We start from the raw sequence: 17,368 nt of genomic DNA on the forward strand, positions 1-17,368 counted from the left end.
TAGAGACAGGAGTTTTAATCTTTCCTTCGGATACAGGCAATTAGCTAGCACAGATGGCTACTCCAACTGCCAGGTGAATTTAGGACTTGCCTGGGAGTATTTAGCTCTCACCCTTAAATGTCATTGTAAAGCCAGGCAAATGAGCAGCTTGCCTGGACTTTCTGGCCCCTCCCACCACTTTTGGCTCCTCCCACCACTTTTGGCTTGTATGAAACACTGCACCTCAAAGTGTGAGATCTGGCTTCCCAAAGAGCTGCCCAAGTGGCCAGATGATGCAAGTGTGGGGGAGTTAATGGCTATGGGGTACATTTTGATCTATAAGAAAAGAAACTGGGAGTGAGCCTGGCAGTTAAATTCTCCTTTCTTCCTCCCTCTCACGCACTGTTCCAAACAGGGTTTCTATGTATAGTCTGTCTGGAGATGTCCTATATGGCCCAAAGGCTGTTTCCTTGGGAACCTGAGCTAAAACAAGAGCATTTAAGACAGTGTTAAGTGCTGAGTGTGGAGGATCCAGGTCTGGAGAGAGTAAAATTGTCCCAATAAGAAAATGGACATTTTGAGGATTGGGGATAGAGGAAAGCAACAGAAGAACCCAGTTGTAGAATAACTAAGGGTGATATTTTTGGACAAAAAGGAAGTTCAGGTGATTTTTGCAGTGAACTGCTTAGCTTTGTAAAATATATACTTCCTTCACTTTTACCAGTCTTCCCTATGAAATCTTCAATGAAGTATCCTTCTGTAACCATTGTCTTGTGAAATGAATTGTTTTTGGAGAATAAAACAGATTGAGTCCTGCACCAAACTTGGTGCAAGGGAACCTGCAGAGCAGAGCCCGGGGAAGTAGCAGGTCTCAGAGGACCTAAGCCTGCTACGTGAAGAAGCCCAGGTTGGCCTGTTGGAGGATAAGACCACAAGAAGCAAGGACTCATCCTAGATGAGGCCTCAACCCACCTGCCATTTGACTGTAGTTATATCAGTGATTCCAGGCAAGACCAGCAGAAAAACCATCTGGCCCAGCCCAAATAGCTGACCCACAGGATCCTGAGCAAATCACGTTTCTTTTTCTTTCTTTTTTTTTTTTTTTTTGCGGTACGCGGGCCTCTCACTGCTGTGGCCTCTCCCGTTGCGGAGCACAGGCTCCGGACGCGCAGGCTCAGCGGCCATGACTCACGGGTCCAGCCGCTCCGCGGCATGTGGGATCTTCCCAGACCGGGGCACGAACCCGTGTCCCCTGCATCAGCAGGCAGACTCTCAACCACTGTGCCACCAGGGAAGCCCCACATGTTTCTTGTTATAGGTAATAATAATAACAATAATAACCATTTAGAAAATAAAATGGAGAAAAATTACATTCATATAGTGACAAAAATGCACAACACACCCAAAAAGAGACAATTGGAGCAAGGTGACAGACACAGCTCATATGTCCACCTCACATCCCACCCAACATCCCATTGATTTGGGAGGAAAAGCGTTTTTAAGGATAAATTCTTGACAGTCCAGGAAAACAAGAAATGGTGCTTGTGGGCACCAGAAATACTAAGGCACTCCTGGGAGATAGAAGAAAGGTGGGATCAGACTTGTAGAGAAATCTGAGGAGATGAGATCGCAACTCAAATCACCAGAGGCAAGAGCTGTGCTTTGTAACCAAGTCTCTGAAAAACTCCAAACTTAGAATCAAAAGGGAGAAACAGCAGGAGTGGGCCTTAGAATAATCAGGTTAAGTTAATTTAAAGGTTCATTTGTAGACTCCCCTCCCACACCTCACAGATTGGCTGGTATCAATCACTTACGCCTCTAAGATGAAACTCCAAGAATTGCTCATTAAAGAAAGTGAAAAATCTGCCCAACCTTCTGTATAATACCCATAATAGGCCATAAATACAATCTTGATAAATTCCACCACCACCAGCACCACCCCTGGCAAAATGTAGAAGAATACAAGGGACATTCTCTGAACACAATGTAATAAAACGAAAACCACTTTTTCTCTAGGAACTGTAAAAAACACCCCTAAAGACTATCTGAAGATGGCTGTTCAAGCAAACTTGTCTACTTCCCCACTGCTCCACTGAAATGATGGAAAAATTTCATAATGTACTGGAAAAGAAGAAAGCATGCCATCCAGGAACCAGAAATTGTGAAGAATTCCTAGAAAGAGAAAGCAGTTCAGATAAGATTTACAAGGGTGAAGAGAACCAGAAGCCAAAAGGAGAAGGCTGGAACAACTAAGAAGGTTAAGAGTATATCCAGAGAAACTGTAGGTGGAGGGTTAACGGATAGAAAGAGCAAGAACTACCCCCAGAACTACAGGGCTAGTTGGGTCCTCAACACCCTTACACGGGGTGGACAGCACTTTAATGACTTCTAATGACAGTGAAATCCCTACCTGCTACCTGGGAAGGGCCCCGAGGATAGGTATGGGGAATGCTGAGAAAGAAGCAAATTAGAGCCTGAGGTACCTTCAGCCTCCACAGTAATAATGAAAGAGAGAAACACATTTGTAGAGAGGGGACCGCTTCCAGCCTGTCTGTCCCATGGCTAATCACCCCAAAGCGAACAGGATACTCAGATGTCCTACCCACTTATGAAGAGTCTGAACGGGTGATACTTTGATCCATGCATTTTATGAATATAATATTCAGATAAAACTGTAAAACACATAAAATGTTGTCCAAAGCATCATTGGCCTATGTCATGGGCTCAAAAACTGTGTTCCTACAAGACCATGTGTTTCCCTAAGGGAGAATAAATCTTAATTTATTAAGTCAACAAAATAAAGTGAACTGGACTAAATCCAAAGTAATATTATGAAGCCAGTATAGTTTTCTCATTGTCTCTCAGTCTCCTTTCTGCCTCTGTCCCCCACCCAGTACCTTCCAGATTTCTAAAGTCTAGTGTTGCATTGAAAGTAGAAATATGATTACTGTGGTTCCCATATAATTTCTTCTACAGTGTGGTTGGTTGGCTGACTTTCATCTGCCCCCAGCAGCACACCCCAAGCCCTCTGTCTCTAATGGAAGAATAAATCTGTCCTCTTTTACAGTTCCTTCAGTTGTGAATTGGAGAGTGGGGTCTGGCCACTTCTCTGAATCTCAGGTCCACACCAACCCCATAGATTCTTGTGAGAAATAGAGACAATAACAGAAAATAAATCTAACAAAAAATGTGTGAACTGTGGATGCAATAAATTATAAAACTTTATGGAAGACTTAAGAAAGTTCTTAAAAATGGAGACAAAACCCAGGTTCTTAGGTGGGAAGACTCAACAGCGTAAAGATGTCATTAACCCCCAAGTTGATCGACAAATTCAATGAAATTCCAGTCAGAATCCCAACAGGGACGCTTTTTTTCAATCCTGGAACTTGACCAGCAGTTTCTAAAATGTACCTGTATGTGCAAAGGACCTAAAGAAGGACAAAGAGGAAGGACTTGCCTTCTGAACAGCCAGTCATATTGTGGAGCTATGGTCCCTGACATAGGGCGGTGCTGGCACAGGGATCAACAGATTGACGGTGGGACAGAAAAGAAAGCTGAGAGACAGATCCATACGCAGACACCCTTGACATTAAGCTGAGATGGCCCTCAGAGCAGTGGGAACAAGAGGACACATTCACCATCAACTTTCTCCCTTAAGATGAAGACAGGAACCCCTCTCTTACCTTGTCAGCCTTTCCCACAGAGTTCTGTACACAGTCAAGGCTTAATAAGTGCCTTGTGATAAATTGACTGAGAAAAACTGTACCATTCTCCTTCTTGCCTACCCTCGCTGAGAGATCGCCTCTGTCTAATGCCTGAAATCTTTCCATTTAAATAGCATCCCTTTAGCCAGGGGTTTCAACCTTGGCACCATTGACATTTGGGGCTGGATATTTTTTCTTGGGGAGGGGGGACGACACTGTCCTCTGCATTGTAAGATGTTTAGCAGCATCCTTGACCTCTACCCACTAGATGCCAGTAACCTTCCCCCCATCAAGTCATGACAACCAAAAATGTTTCCAGACGTTGTCAAATGTCCCCTAGGGGACAAGATCCACACCCGCTCTCCCCCATTGAGAACCAGTGGGTTAGGCAGTTCTCCCACACCACACTTTTATGATGCCACACCCTCCTTGTGGCTAACTTTAGAATGTTCACAAATATCCTAGCTCTCTCTGCTCCCAGAGGACCGCACTCTCTCACCCCTTTGAGGGTCAGACTTGACCATTTGATGAGACAGTTCATGCTTAGCCACTCTCTTGTCTCTGCCGGGCCATCTACATGGCTTCTCTGTGTCCCTGGGACCTAGCATGAGGGTGTTGATAATGTGGAGAAGAGCCCCAGTCTACCTGCGGTGGGCAAGCAGCATGAGTGAGAAATAAACTCTTATTGTCTGTCATTTCTTTATAACCCAATCTACTCTGAGCTGGTATCCCTCCCCACCAAAAGGATGATGCCTTCTTTGAAATAACAGAAAAAATATATATTGGTCTCTGCCCCTGGTTCCTGGCACAGAGCTCCTAAAACCCACATAATTTCCTATGTGATAAGAGCACTAGTAGCACCTTTTGTCCTCATGAGGCGACTCTGGGTGGGCTCCTGGTCACCAGAAAGACGCAGCTATGATTTCAAGCTTGGAATTTTCAGCCCCAGGCCCCCATCCTCCAGAGAAGGGAAAGGGTTGGAAATGGAGTTAATAATTGATCATGCCTATGTGAGGAAGCCTCCAGAAAATCCCAATAGCATGGAGTTCCAGGAGCTTCCAGGTTGGTGAACACATCCATGCTGGGAGACTGGGCACCCCAATGCCACAGGGACATTGTGCCCTGAACCCTTCCGGACCTCGCCCCAGGTATTTCTTCACCTGGCTGTTCATCTGTATCCTTTATCATGTCCTTTATTATATAATAAACCAGTAAATGTAAGTAAGTGTTTCCCTGAGTTCTGTGAGCTATTCTAGCAAATGACTGAATTTGAGAAGGGGGTCATGGGAACCTCTGATGTGTAGCTGATTGGTCAGAAGTACAGGTGACAACCTGGGACTATCAGTTGGCATCTGAGCTGGAAGGGGCAGTCTTGTGGGACTGAGCCCTTAACCTGTTGGGTCTGTGCTAACTCCCATTAGTGTCAGGATTGAATTGAATTGTAGGACACCCAGCTGATGACAAAGAGAATTGCTTTGGTATGGGGAAAAACCCCACACGTCCCAGAAGTGTTGTGGGTGTGGTAGTAGTGTGAGAGTAAAAAAGAGACATAGGAGTGTTTTTCCCAGACATCTGGGATGGCCTACCCCTCCATACACCCCTCCCCCGGTCAGGCCTGTGCCAGGGGAGCAGGAAGCCTCCAGATCAGCACCTTTCAGGGGACCCTGTATTAGAGGGACATCATGAGGCTTCCTTGAACCTTCCCTGCAGGACCCAGAGCAGCAAGTCACCTGGTGGACACACACTGGGACCCTGGAGAAGGACTTTCCACAGGTTGTGACTCATGGTCAAGAAAATATTTTATGGATCCTGAATAGAATTGCACATTTTATTTATTTATTTTAATAAATTTATTTATTTTTGGCTGTGTTGGGTCTTCGTTGCTGTGTGCGGGCTTTCTCTAGTTGCAGCGAGCAGGGGCTACTCTTCATTGCGGTGCGTGGGCTTCTCATTGTGGTGGCTTCTCTTGTTGCAGAGCACGGGCTCTAGTTGTGTGCAGGCTTCAGTAGTTGTGGTGCATAGGCTCAGTAGTTTGGCTTGCAGGCTCTAGAGCGCAGGCTCAGTAGTTGTGGCGCACGGGCTTAGTTCCTCCGAGGCATGTGGGATCTTCCCGGACCAGGGCTCGAATCCGTGTCGCCTGCACTGGCAGGCGGATTCTTAACCACTGCGCCACCAAGGAAGCCCAGAATTGCACATTTTAAATGAATTAGAATGAAATAACATAGCACATCATAAAACAGAATAGAAAATATTGGAGAGTATCACATGTATAAGGGTCAGTATTGTTCTGTGAAGCATTTGTTTTAGAGTCACTTGTAAAGTGTGTTCTTTACTGTGGGTCTTGGTGAATAAAGCTCAGAACTGTTTTCTTGTGATGGACGTACTGTTCTCTCTCACATGTCCTTGCATTTTCCCAGTTTGCTACTATGAATAGGATTTTTTTTTGACTGCGCTGTGCAGCTTGTGGGATCTTAGTTCCCCAACCAGGGATTGAACCTAGGCCCTCAGCAGTGAAAGCACGGAGTCCTAACCACTGGACCATCAGCGAATTCCCAGGATTTTGCTTTAGAACCAGTTTTTAAAATTATTGAAAGAGAAACAAAACAGAGACTGGAAATTTAATAAAAAAGTCATTTTGGACCCTCATCATAAGAGCACGTGCATCCACACTGGGCCCCAGGCTTGATGCGGGGAGGAGGTTGATTGGGGGTGTCCTTGGGGGCCACATACAGGCTGACTTCTGGGGTCGGGCAAAACCATGGTCTCCCTGCATCTCAAAATTTGGATCTGTCACATGGAGGAGGAGAAGGAGGAGGAGAAGGAAGAGGAGGAGGAGGCAGAGGAGGAGGAGGAGGAAGAGGAGGAGGAGGAGGAGGAGGGGGAGGAGGGGGAGGAAGAGGAGGAGGAGGAGGGGGAGGAGGAGGGGAAGGAGGAGGAGAAAGAGGAGGAAGAGGAGGAGGAGGAGAGGGAGGAAGGGGAAGAGGGGAAGGAGGAGGAGGAGAGGCGGAGGAGGGGAGGAGGAGGGGAGGAGAGGGAGGAGGGGGAGGGGGAGGAGGAGGGGGAGGAGAGGAAGGGAAGGGGGGAGGGATGAAGGAAGGGAGGAAGGAAGGAAGGAAAGAGCTGTATCTACCCAGGGAACCTAAGGGAAAATGCTCCCTGTCATGACTCCAGAGTGCTTTCAAGCCATCCTTCCCTGTACCCGTCTCCTGTGCAGAGGAATCCAGCTCGTGGATCCCATCTTCCTTGGGAGAAAGAAAAATCCAATCCTTCTGTATCTCTTTTGGATGTCCTCTTCCGTATTTGCACAGAGAATAAGGTACACAATGTCTACTAGCAGAATATTAAATTTGAGTAAAGAAGAACAGCACTGGGGTAAAATAGAATTTGTTTCCTCTGAGGCACAGGCAGAGTGACCTCACTGACCTGGGCAGTACCCACCTCTCCCTGCAGCGCCAGGCAGGGTGTCCTCACAGTTCTGGGGAACCTCTGACCCCAGCCAGCTGACTCCTTATGCCCTCCTTCCTGGCACCCTCTCCCGCCGATGGCTGTGATAACCCCCACTTGGTCCTGGGTCTCCCTTGCCTCTCTGCCAGCCCCTCTTCCACCTCTAGGGTTCCTTGTCTTGGAAAAATGACTCCACATTCTCCACCCTGAGATTTGGGGCAGAACTCAGAGCTCATTCAAATCTCTCCACTCCCCAAATACATACCTATCTTCCTTAGTGTCTCTGAAGTCATGGTGAGTTCCAAACTCAGCTCTTCCTGCACATGCCAGCTGTAGGTACTCTGGCAAGAAGCTGGACGTCTGTCTGTGTCTCCATCTCTCATTACAATCTCTCTCTCTAGCTGTATATAACATCTATAGTATCATAATGATGATAGTGTCTGTGCTCAGAGGTTGGTTGTGGAGATAAACAGGAGAATCCATACGACATGCTTAGTATCAGCCCAGGCACTTTGCAAACATAAGATGAACAGTAATTGTACTTTCTATGGTTATTATGGAAGGTGGGCTGAGACCAGCGGACCACACCTCCCTCATTCCTGCAGATGTTGTTCCTGGCCTGGGATGCAAACTCCAGGGCCTGGGACCTGGCCACACAAAGGTATGACCCTAAGTGGCAAGACATTATTATTCTTGGAGGAGTAGGTGGGGACTCAGGTAAACTGGGATGCCCTCACCATGCAGCCCCCAGGAGCTGGCTCTGCAGGGAGGGTCACCCCTGTGAGGAAGGCTGTGCCTCAGAACATGCTAGTCAGGGAGGGTTTATGTGGGTGTCCACATCTGTCCATACCCAGGGCCACGCCTCCTTTCCCACTTGTCTATCACAGTCGATGCCAACTCCCAGGTCTAGAGCTCCACAGAGTGGTGATTCTCTGAGGCTCTTCTCAGTCTCCCAGAGCAAGGTCCTCTTGGGCAGGGTCCCCCATCCCCGAGGTCTTTAGGAGACCCAGACCCAGGCCCGGCCCCAGGGCTGCTGTGTGGACAGCAACCTGTGACCCTGCAGCTATCACAGAGTGTTTGTGGGAGGGGGTAGACCCAATTCTGGCCCAGCAACCATGGCTCCAACCTGAGTCACAGTGACCAGAGTCCAAGGAGAGATTTGATTCTTGCCCTTCTCCAGGAGCCCATTATCTGCTGGCTTACGGTTCCTCCCGCCTTTGATTCAAATCTGTTGGGTTGAGGGGATTGGTCCAGTGGTGGGATGAAGGCGGAGGTAGGGGAGATGGAGGCCTCAGCAGAAGAGTGGAGACCTTCCAAGGCTGGATGAGAGCCGGGAGGCTGAGGTGATGGGCAGTGGATGGTCAAAATGGTGCAACACTGCCTCCATCTGGGGCTGGTGTTTGATGTCCCATGTAAGTCACCTTGGATCTCTGTTGGTAGCCTTAATGTCCCCCAACACACACAATGGTTTGTTCTAAAATAGACTCCTCTCTTCCCTTCCCCAGAGCCGACTGTTCCAGCTCTGTGGCCTGCAACAGTTCGTTTGGGACAGGACTATCCCATTCTCAACACTTGACCCCTATCCCAGCTCCCAAGCCCTTGGTTGTGAGATGGGCAATTTCATGCCTTTGTCCAGTGGACTTTTCCATCTGTTGCTCCCCTGAATCATGACTAAGTGGACTCTTCCATTCCTGTCAACCACGGTCCTCACAATGGACCTCTCCTTCCCTATTCCTCCATGTTCCCCAGTTGACAGTTTCATCTCTGTCTCCTCCCACATACTCCCAAGTGGATCCCAGCCCCATGACCCTGAAGATCTTAGAAAGAGCAAAGGCCAAGGTGTCCAACCACCTGCAGAATCCTGCTCCAGGACTGGGGTGTACAGCATCCATCAGAATAAAAACTAGCAACATCCCCCACTAGACTATCACCTCCACATGGGCAGGGACAGTTGTTTATCTTGTTCCCAGACATCTCTCCAGCACCTAGAATGGCCCTTATTACACAGTACAAACCCATTAGGTGTTGGATGAATGAACCCTTTGACACAGCAATTCCACTTCTAAGAACGTGTCCTAAAGAAACACTCACACAGGTGCACAGGGTTGTGTGCACAAGAATGGGAGCAAACAACTGGGAAAAACTTGTAAATATTTATTAATTGTCAGTGACTGATGCAGGGTAAATGAATAATGGAGGTTTGTAGCATGGAGCACATGCTGAACAGGAAACAGAGTGAGACAGACTTGTCCACGACACGCTGCTAGTGGGGAAAAGCAGGTCAGAGATGCTCATAGTTGTACCGTGTGTGTGTGTGTGTGTGTGTGTGTGTGTTGTGTGTGTGTGTGTGTGTGTAAATGCAGAGAAAAACATCTGGAATCAAACACCCAGAACTGGTCTCAGTAGTTGCATCTGGAGAGAGGGAGGCTAGTGCCGTTTTGTACAAAGAATACTTGACAATACTTGTTTTTCTAAGGTAGATGCATGGATACAAAGAGAGAAATACACATTAGGTATATGTCTTGCTCATCAACGCAACTCTAACATCTAGCAACATTTGGCACATAGTAAGAAAATTCATGTTTAACTTTTCACTGTTGTGAACTCTTTCTTTCACTTGCTATACAGCTGATGGCTAGGAGTTCACAGCCATGCCCATGTTCATGAAAGGCCACCAGGTTCTGCTTCTTATCATGGGCACTTGTCACATCCCTGAGGCTGAGGCATGGAAAGAGAAGGAAAATAAGTGGCGATGAGCTCCCATTGACTGAAAAATCACTACTTAACTCTGACCTGCATAGCCCTGTGCACTCCGATTCCACCTTGCCTTGTGGTCTATGTGCTCCTCCCGCTGCTCCTAAAGGCCAAACTTCTGCTCAGGCTACAGCAACTCCCTCATCTGTCCTATGAGTTTCTAGGCTAGAGGAAGGTGTGGCCTACACGCCAGTAGATGACCTGGGGTTTGGGAGCCCACGGCATCCTGGGGAGGGAAGATCTCTGGATATACAGAGCAGGGAGTAGAAAAAGCACAGGAAGCCTCCTCATTTAGCCTCAGAGCTGCATCCCAAGGGACCAGGAGAAAGGAATGATTTGGGAACAAGCAACAAGATGGGGTACAAGTACCATAAGAGAACAGTGCATTTTGCGGGGATGTGGGGATGGACTGAAAGGTCACTTACAGAGTTAGTCATCTTCTTCGGAATCACTGATCTCTTTATAGACCACCAAGTTCTTTCTTTCCCGCAGTCTGTGGGTCCAGACATTAATCTCCCTTCTCCTGTGTCCTGTGATGGAAAAGAGTTTGTAAATGGGGGTTGGGTGGGTTAGGGAGTGTTGGGCCCTGTTTTGTCAGATAAGGAAATGCCTCCTCCCTCCCAAGTGACCACAGGCCTTTTACATAGTCTTTTCCCCACACCTTCTGGCTCAGAGAGGCTGAGATACTAAACCTGCACCAATACACACCAAACGCCAGTTAGAGTTTTAGCTTCTGGCTTCTTCCATTGTCAGATTTAGATTCCCAACTTCTTTACTCACCAGAACATTTATTCCGACCTTCCTTCATTTAGCACGTATTTGTTAAGGGCATATTGTATGCCAGGCATTGAGCTGAAGGTGGGGATAAAACTCCGAGTAAGATATGTTCCCAGGTTATCACGGACTGAATAATGACCTGAGCACCTTTCATGGCATCAGGGCTTGTAGACTCAATTGAACACTTTTTTTTTTGGCTGCTGTGTGCGCGGCATGCAGGATCTCCACCAGGGATGGAAACCGTGCCCCCTGCAGTGCAAGCGTGGAGTCTTAACCACAGGACTGCCAGGGAAGTTCCTTGAATTGAACACCTTTGAATAACCTGTGAACTCTGATTCTTTATTTCCGTTTTATGGACTAGGAACTGGAGCTCAGAGAATTTGGAAGGCTTGCCCTGAGTTACACAGCTTTCATATCGATGAAACTCAAGTCTGTGACTCTGGAAGTCAGGTTTTTTTGGTCTTGTTTTGTTTATTTATTTATTTATTTAAAATGTTGAGCCTTCTTTTTAAATTTATTTATTTTTATTTTTGGCTGTGTTGGGTCTTTGTTTCTGTGCGAGGGCTTTCTCTAGTTGTGGCAAGCGGGGGGCTACTCTTCATCGCAGTGCGCAGGCCTCTCACTGTCGTGGCCTCTCTCGTTGCGGAGCACAGGCTCCAGACGCGCAGGCTCAGTAGTTGTGGCTCACGGGCCTAGTTGCTCCGCGGCATGTGGGATCCTCCCAGACCAGGGCTCGAACCCGTGTCCCCTGCATAAGCAGGCAGACTCCCAACCACTGTGCCACGAGGGAAGCCCCGTTTTGTTTATTTTTAATTTCTGGCTGTGCCATGCAGCTTGTGGGATCTTAGTTCCCTGACCAGGGATCGAAGCTGGGTTCCGGCAGTGAAAGCGCCAAGTCCTAACCATTGGACCACCAGGAAATTCCCTGGAAGTCAGTTCTAATGTTTCAGCTGGAGCTGGGTGAGCTCCTCAGCCCAGCCTGGCCCCAGGCCTGTCCAGGATCCATCTCCCACACCTAGCCCATGCACTTGAACATGGCCAGGGAAGCCAGAGGAGTTGTTCCCAAAGAGTTTCCTCTTACCTGATGTTTTCTTACTCTGCTGACCAGAGGTATTTGCTTTTCCCGGGGGGCACAGCTGTTCCTGAGCCTACTCTGAGCCTGATGTTACTGGTACTAACTTCGAAGGATGTTTTTTCTTTTTGGACTTCTTGGGCATCACCTTCTAAATGTGAAGGTCACATACAAAGAGTATCAATGGCATTTCTCGAGTGCTTTAGAGCTTACAAAGTGTCTTTGTGCGCAGTACCTTAATTAAAGTTCTCAACAAGTCTGGGAGATCATTATATTACCTGTACCTAAATTACAAGAAACCTGGGAAGTTAGAAGGAAAAGGAATGGTCTACATGAAGGGTGTTTCCAAGACTAGAATGCTTGTCTTCACACTCTTTCCAGACTGACACTCTCGCCAAGAGGAGTCTCCATGTGAGCAGGAGTGTGGTACATGGAAGATTTGGGGAAGCAGAGCACTCTTAACAATCCACGAGGTCTGTAAAGGTGAGGAGAGGCTTCTATAAAATATAAGGGATCGAATATAAGCTAGTAGACAGCTGCTGGGAGAGTAAATGGAACAATGTACAGAAGGGACAAAACACTGCTAGCAAATGGTGTGGGGGGATGAATATAGGGAAGGGAGAAGAAAGGAATGGTTCACGGAAATTCATGTAGACAGCCAAGAAAGTGGTGCCAGATGTGACATCCTGTCCTACCCTGGCAAGAACATTTCAATTGGAATTAAGCGAGGTGGTTCCTCTACCAATTCTACTGGTGTCAGGGTGTGTCACTGACCAACAACCTCAAGCTAACCTTCATTCAGCTCCCTTGTTTATGAAACAGTGAGCAATAACAGTATAACCAGCTCCCTCATTTATGAATCAGTGAACAATAACTGTAAAACAAGCTAAATGAAAGAAATTTCTGAGCTTACAAATGCTGTTTAAACGTGGTAATAATAAAAATGAATATTTTCTTTTATGATCCTTCTTTGAATTCTCTCCTCAACCGTGTCCACACTGGCAACGCACCCGCCAGATCCCTTTACCCTCTAAACTAGAGTTTAATCTGCAATTGTGGAAGAACTTATTCAAGAACCCTCTAAGGGTCCCCCTGGGCTGGGACTGAGGCTTCAGAGATGCCTCAGGTGCAGACAAGGCCCCGAAGGAGCTCACAGAAGGGAGGGGCCAACAGTCCAGGCGATTCCCAAGCAATGTGAAAGGGGCCCTTTGACTGAGCAGATGGGAGCTGGTACTTCCTGTTGTGAGACTGGGCATCTAAACAGAAGCATCAGCAGCATCTGCGAGTCTAGCCCTAGGGGAAATGCCTGAGCTTCAGAAACATATGAAAAATTCATGAATTTGGAAATGGTTTGGGGCTTTGGGTTAGACTACGACCACTGCCACTGTGGTCTCAAGCAAATTATTTAACATCTCTATACCACAATACCCGCATGTTTGTTATTATTATTTAATAATAATAATATCCTTATTATTATTTGGGGATAATAATAGTAGCAATGTCATAGAGGTTTTCTTAGGGACTAAATAAATTAATCCATGTGAATTGCCTAAAATAAGTCTGGCATCACTATGAAAACAAAAGAAGTATCAGCTATCACAACTGTTGTTAATTACTATTAAGCTCTCAATACTACATCAGGCATTGTGATAAAGAGATCAGGAAAGGGAGGCAGTGAGGGCCAGGTCATTCTCAATATTTTCCCACTTTTACCAATATTCACATCCATGGAGAGATAAACGGTCTCTGGTCCTCTGGATTTGGGAGGCAGTCACCTTCAGGTGTTTTCTCTCTCGCATGTTGGAAGCCTCCTGAGCAGGTTCATCTAAAAGAAGGTGACAGGGGCTTCCCTGGTGGCGCAGTGGTTGAGAGTCCGCCTGCTGATGCAGGGGACACAGGTTCGTGCCCCAGTCCGGGAAGATCCCACATGCCGTGGAGCAGCTGGGCCCGTGAGCCATGACCGCTGAGCCTGCGTGTCCGGAGCCTGTGCTCCGCAACGGGAGAGGCCACAACAGTGAGAGGCCCGCGTACAGCAAAAAAAAAAAAAAAAATTTAAAAAAAAATAACAATAAAAGAAGGCGACAAATCAGAATTTTTCTTTGTTGGTAAATATTCCCAAACTGCAGAGAGACTCCTGTAGTATCAGAATTCTGCAGCAGAGGGTTATGAGTCCACTCACCGTCAAGGAGTTACTTTGAGACAAGCCTCTGAATTATAACGGTTTATACATTTATTTGCAGCATCAATTCATAATTTTCCTTCTGATGATTTATAAAAAGCGAACTAAACCCCATCACTGCCTCATCCTATTCACTACATATTTCTTACTTGTTTCCCCAAAGAATTAAATAGACTGGTCTTTAACCAAAAATCACTGTATACTTAAAATGGTGAATTTTATAGTATGCCTCAATGAAACTGTTAAGTGTATGATGAACCATGGATGATTTAATCCAGCCGTTCTGGGATGTTTCCAGTATAAGAACACCTCTTAAATGTCAAGAACTTTGTAGATACTCAAGCACTGGATTTTCAGTCCTCTTGCAGTAATTTTGGGAGCTTGTGGAATCTGTCCTGCTTAGCTGGAGAGTCAAAGGTCTATTGGAGACACTTTGAACATTCTGACCCTGTCTTCTTACAACTGTGCTGTCAGAGCAAAAGAGCAAGTGAACGTATCCTATCCCGTTTTTAAGTGAGTACATACACTGCTGAAATTCACAAAGATATCTAGAATCTGTCACTTTTTTAACCCTACGTTGCCTCTGCTCACTGACAAGTAGGAAAGGTCAATGTGCAGAGGACTGCTCTCTCAGACTCTCTCTCAAACTCAACACATAGAATCAGGTTCAATTAGGAGTGAGACAACTATTTGGTTTTGGTAAAAAACACAGAGAAATAGTCATATGTCATTACATAATGTTAATCACTTTCTCTCTTAAGATAGTTATCCAATACCTATGCTCTATTATTTTAGAAGTTTTGGGTAGATTTACACTTTAAATTTTCCCCATCTGGACCCCAAAGTAGACAGGCTTCAGGAGACCCTTTTCTGTCACTTACGCAGATTCCTGGGGTTCTGATCTTTAGAATCATGCCCGTTGGATTTTGTGGCTCGTTTTTTAGGACACATGAAAGTTGGTAGGGTAGTCTTGAGACCTAGAATGATGCAAAATATTTGTTTCTTAACAGGCAACCTGAGAGGAGGGTAGAATGCTGTGACACAGCACCAACAGTAAAGCTAATCAGCTGGGGGAGGGGGGTTCTGAATCAGGGCCAGTGGGAGAGAAGTGCACAGGATCCAGGACAGATCATCTCTGTGGCCACTCCCAGTCCACAGCCTTGCACAGGACATATCAGTAAAAGAGAAGAATGCCTGGAAGCTGCCCTGGGATTTCTTCCCACACAAAAGGACAAATGTGGGACAATTGCCACAGCCTAAGAAGAAGCCATGGCATGTAAAGAGGGATGGTCATTTGTTCCCAACCTTGTCTGGACGCAGAACTTCCTGTTACCTAGATCAGTCATGATGTCATAGTTTCTTTTCATATACACATAGGTGATTTTCTCTGAGTAACCCAGATCTGCCCATTCTTTCTTAGAGAAGTATTTGGAAATATCCTTGAAAGCCTAGAAAAGAAAGAAGAATAAATCCTAGCAATGACTCAGCTAAACATGTCTGACACTCAGCCAGGAACTCTTCCTTGGCTGCAGGACCTCCATGTTAGATCTGTAAACTGGAGATAATAATCCTTCCTGGCTGATGTCATGGCTAACTGACAGAACATGGGTAACGTTGCCTAGGTTCTCACCTGGCATGCAGTAGGTGCTTAAGGCTGGTGGCATCCTCTCCTCTCACCTTCTGGAATAGACTGAGAGTCAACCAATCCAGTACAAGGTCACAGATCTTGTACCCAGGGATGCTAGGCAAGGACAGAGTGAGGGTGGGAAGCTCTGGATGTCCTCGTGACATGCTGCTCCTTGTTCCCAGTGCCTCTGACCTCCTCTCCTCAGAAATCTAGCCACCCTACACTGTCCCCTGGTCCACTCCTCTGCCCCCTCCAGATCACCTCACCTTGGAGTTCTTCTCTGATTTCTGGCTATCTTCCCTGGGGCTCTTTTCAAAGGACCTGCCTCTGTTCATGGTCCTGGGATTGGTCTGATCTCGAGGAACACATCCTGGATCTGTCCAGCCACAAGGCCAAAAGTTCTGTTGGGAGAGAAAGTGCTGAGGGAAGGCCACACTCAGTTAGTCACCTGTAATTAAGGTTCTACTTTTCTCCATCCTTGGCTTATCTGTCCCTGAGTAAGGACATGGGGGTGGGGAAATAAGATGAGAATAGGGGGCTGGAGGTCTCTGGGAGAAGGACTGATTAGGGATGACATGTTTTCTGTGGGCATGATCAAAGCAGCATTGAGTCTTTGAGGGGGGTTACTGTTGTTAGTAGTTTTCCTGGAGTTCGGCTTATCCTGAAGGAAAGATATGAAGACCCTTGTTGGGGAAGCAGTGAAGTGAATGTATAGTTTTACTGAGGGGGGATGTTTTGAGGCAAAGCGGGGGAGGTAAGTCCCGGAGATCATATGGTGTCTCTGACTGAAGGGTTTCAGTTTTCAGGCAGAGGGATGTGGGGTTTTGCTCTGTTGAAAAGAAATGAAGATCCCTAACATGAGTGAATTTAAAGGTTATTACTAAGGCCAAATCAATAAAGTCAGAAATGAAAAACGAGAAGTTACAACCAACACCACAGAAATACAAAGGATCATAAGAAATTACTATAAAAACTATACACCAATAAAATGGACAACCTAGAAGAAACACACAAATTCCTAGAAATGTACAATCTCCCAAGATGGAACCAGGAAGAAATAGAAAATATGAACAGACCAAATACCAGTAATGAAATTGAATTAGTAATTAAAAACTCCCAAAAGACAAAAGTCCAGGGCCAGATGGCTTCACACATGAATTCTACCAAACATTTAGAGAAGAATTAACATCTATCCTTCTCAAGCTATTCCAAAAAATTGTAGAGGAAGGAATACTTCTGAACTCATCCTATGAGGCCAGCATCACCCTGATACCAAAACTAGAGAAAGATATCACAAAAAAAGAAAATTAGAGGCCAATATCAGTGATTACTATAGATGCAAAAACGCTCAACAAAATATTAGCAAACCGAATCCAACAATACATTAAAAGGATCAAACATCATAACCAAGTGGGATTTATCCCAGGGATGCAAGGATGGTTCAATATCTGAAAATCAATCCATGTGATATACCACATTAACAAATTGAAAAATAAAAATCATAAGATCATCTCAATAGATTGATGCAGAAAAAGCTTTTAACAAAATTCAACATCCAATTATTATAAAAACTCTATACACACTTTATAAAAAAAAGTGGGTATAGAGGAAACATACCTCAACATAATAAAGGCCATATATAATAAGCCCATAGCTAACATCATACTCAACAGTGAAAAGCTAGACATTTCTCCAAAGAAGACATACAGATGGCCAAAAAGCACATGAAAAGATGCTCAACATCATTAATGATTAGAGAAATGCAAATCAAAACTACAATGAGGTATCACCTCACACAGGTCAGAATGGCCATCATCAAAAAATCTACAAAC

General features: G+C 45.9%; 1 protein-coding gene across 1 annotated transcript; it reads right to left on the minus strand.

The window, feature by feature from the left end:
• Positions 1–10,310: 10,310 nt before the first annotated feature.
• Positions 10,311–15,871, minus strand: LOC137216999 (protein SSX1-like). Its single transcript, XM_067723174.1, has 4 exons — positions 15,803–15,871; positions 15,243–15,357; positions 14,791–14,886; positions 10,311–10,411 (listed from the first exon to the last, which is right to left on the minus strand). Exons 1-4 carry the CDS (start codon positions 15,869–15,871, stop codon positions 10,311–10,313), a joined length of 381 nt encoding a protein of 126 aa, XP_067579275.1.
• Positions 15,872–17,368: the final 1,497 nt, after the last annotated feature.

Source organism: Pseudorca crassidens, chromosome X, assembly GCF_039906515.1.
Source record: "Pseudorca crassidens isolate mPseCra1 chromosome X, mPseCra1.hap1, whole genome shotgun sequence".
Classification (NCBI taxonomy): Eukaryota; Metazoa; Chordata; class Mammalia; order Artiodactyla; family Delphinidae; genus Pseudorca; species Pseudorca crassidens.

Excerpts from the sequence above, each read along its gene's own strand:
- LOC137216999 (XM_067723174.1), bottom strand. The coding sequence starts at position 15,871 with ATGAACAGAGGCAGGTCCTTTGAAAAGAGCCCCAGGGAAGATAGCCAG. Across the intron at positions 15,358-15,802 it reads AATCAGAGAAGAACTCCAAG|GCTTTCAAGGATATTTCCAA; the intron begins GTGAGGTGATCT and ends TTTCTTTTCTAG. Across the intron at positions 14,887-15,242 it reads TGACATCATGACTGATCTAG|GTCTCAAGACTACCCTACCA; the intron begins GTAACAGGAAGT and ends GCATCATTCTAG.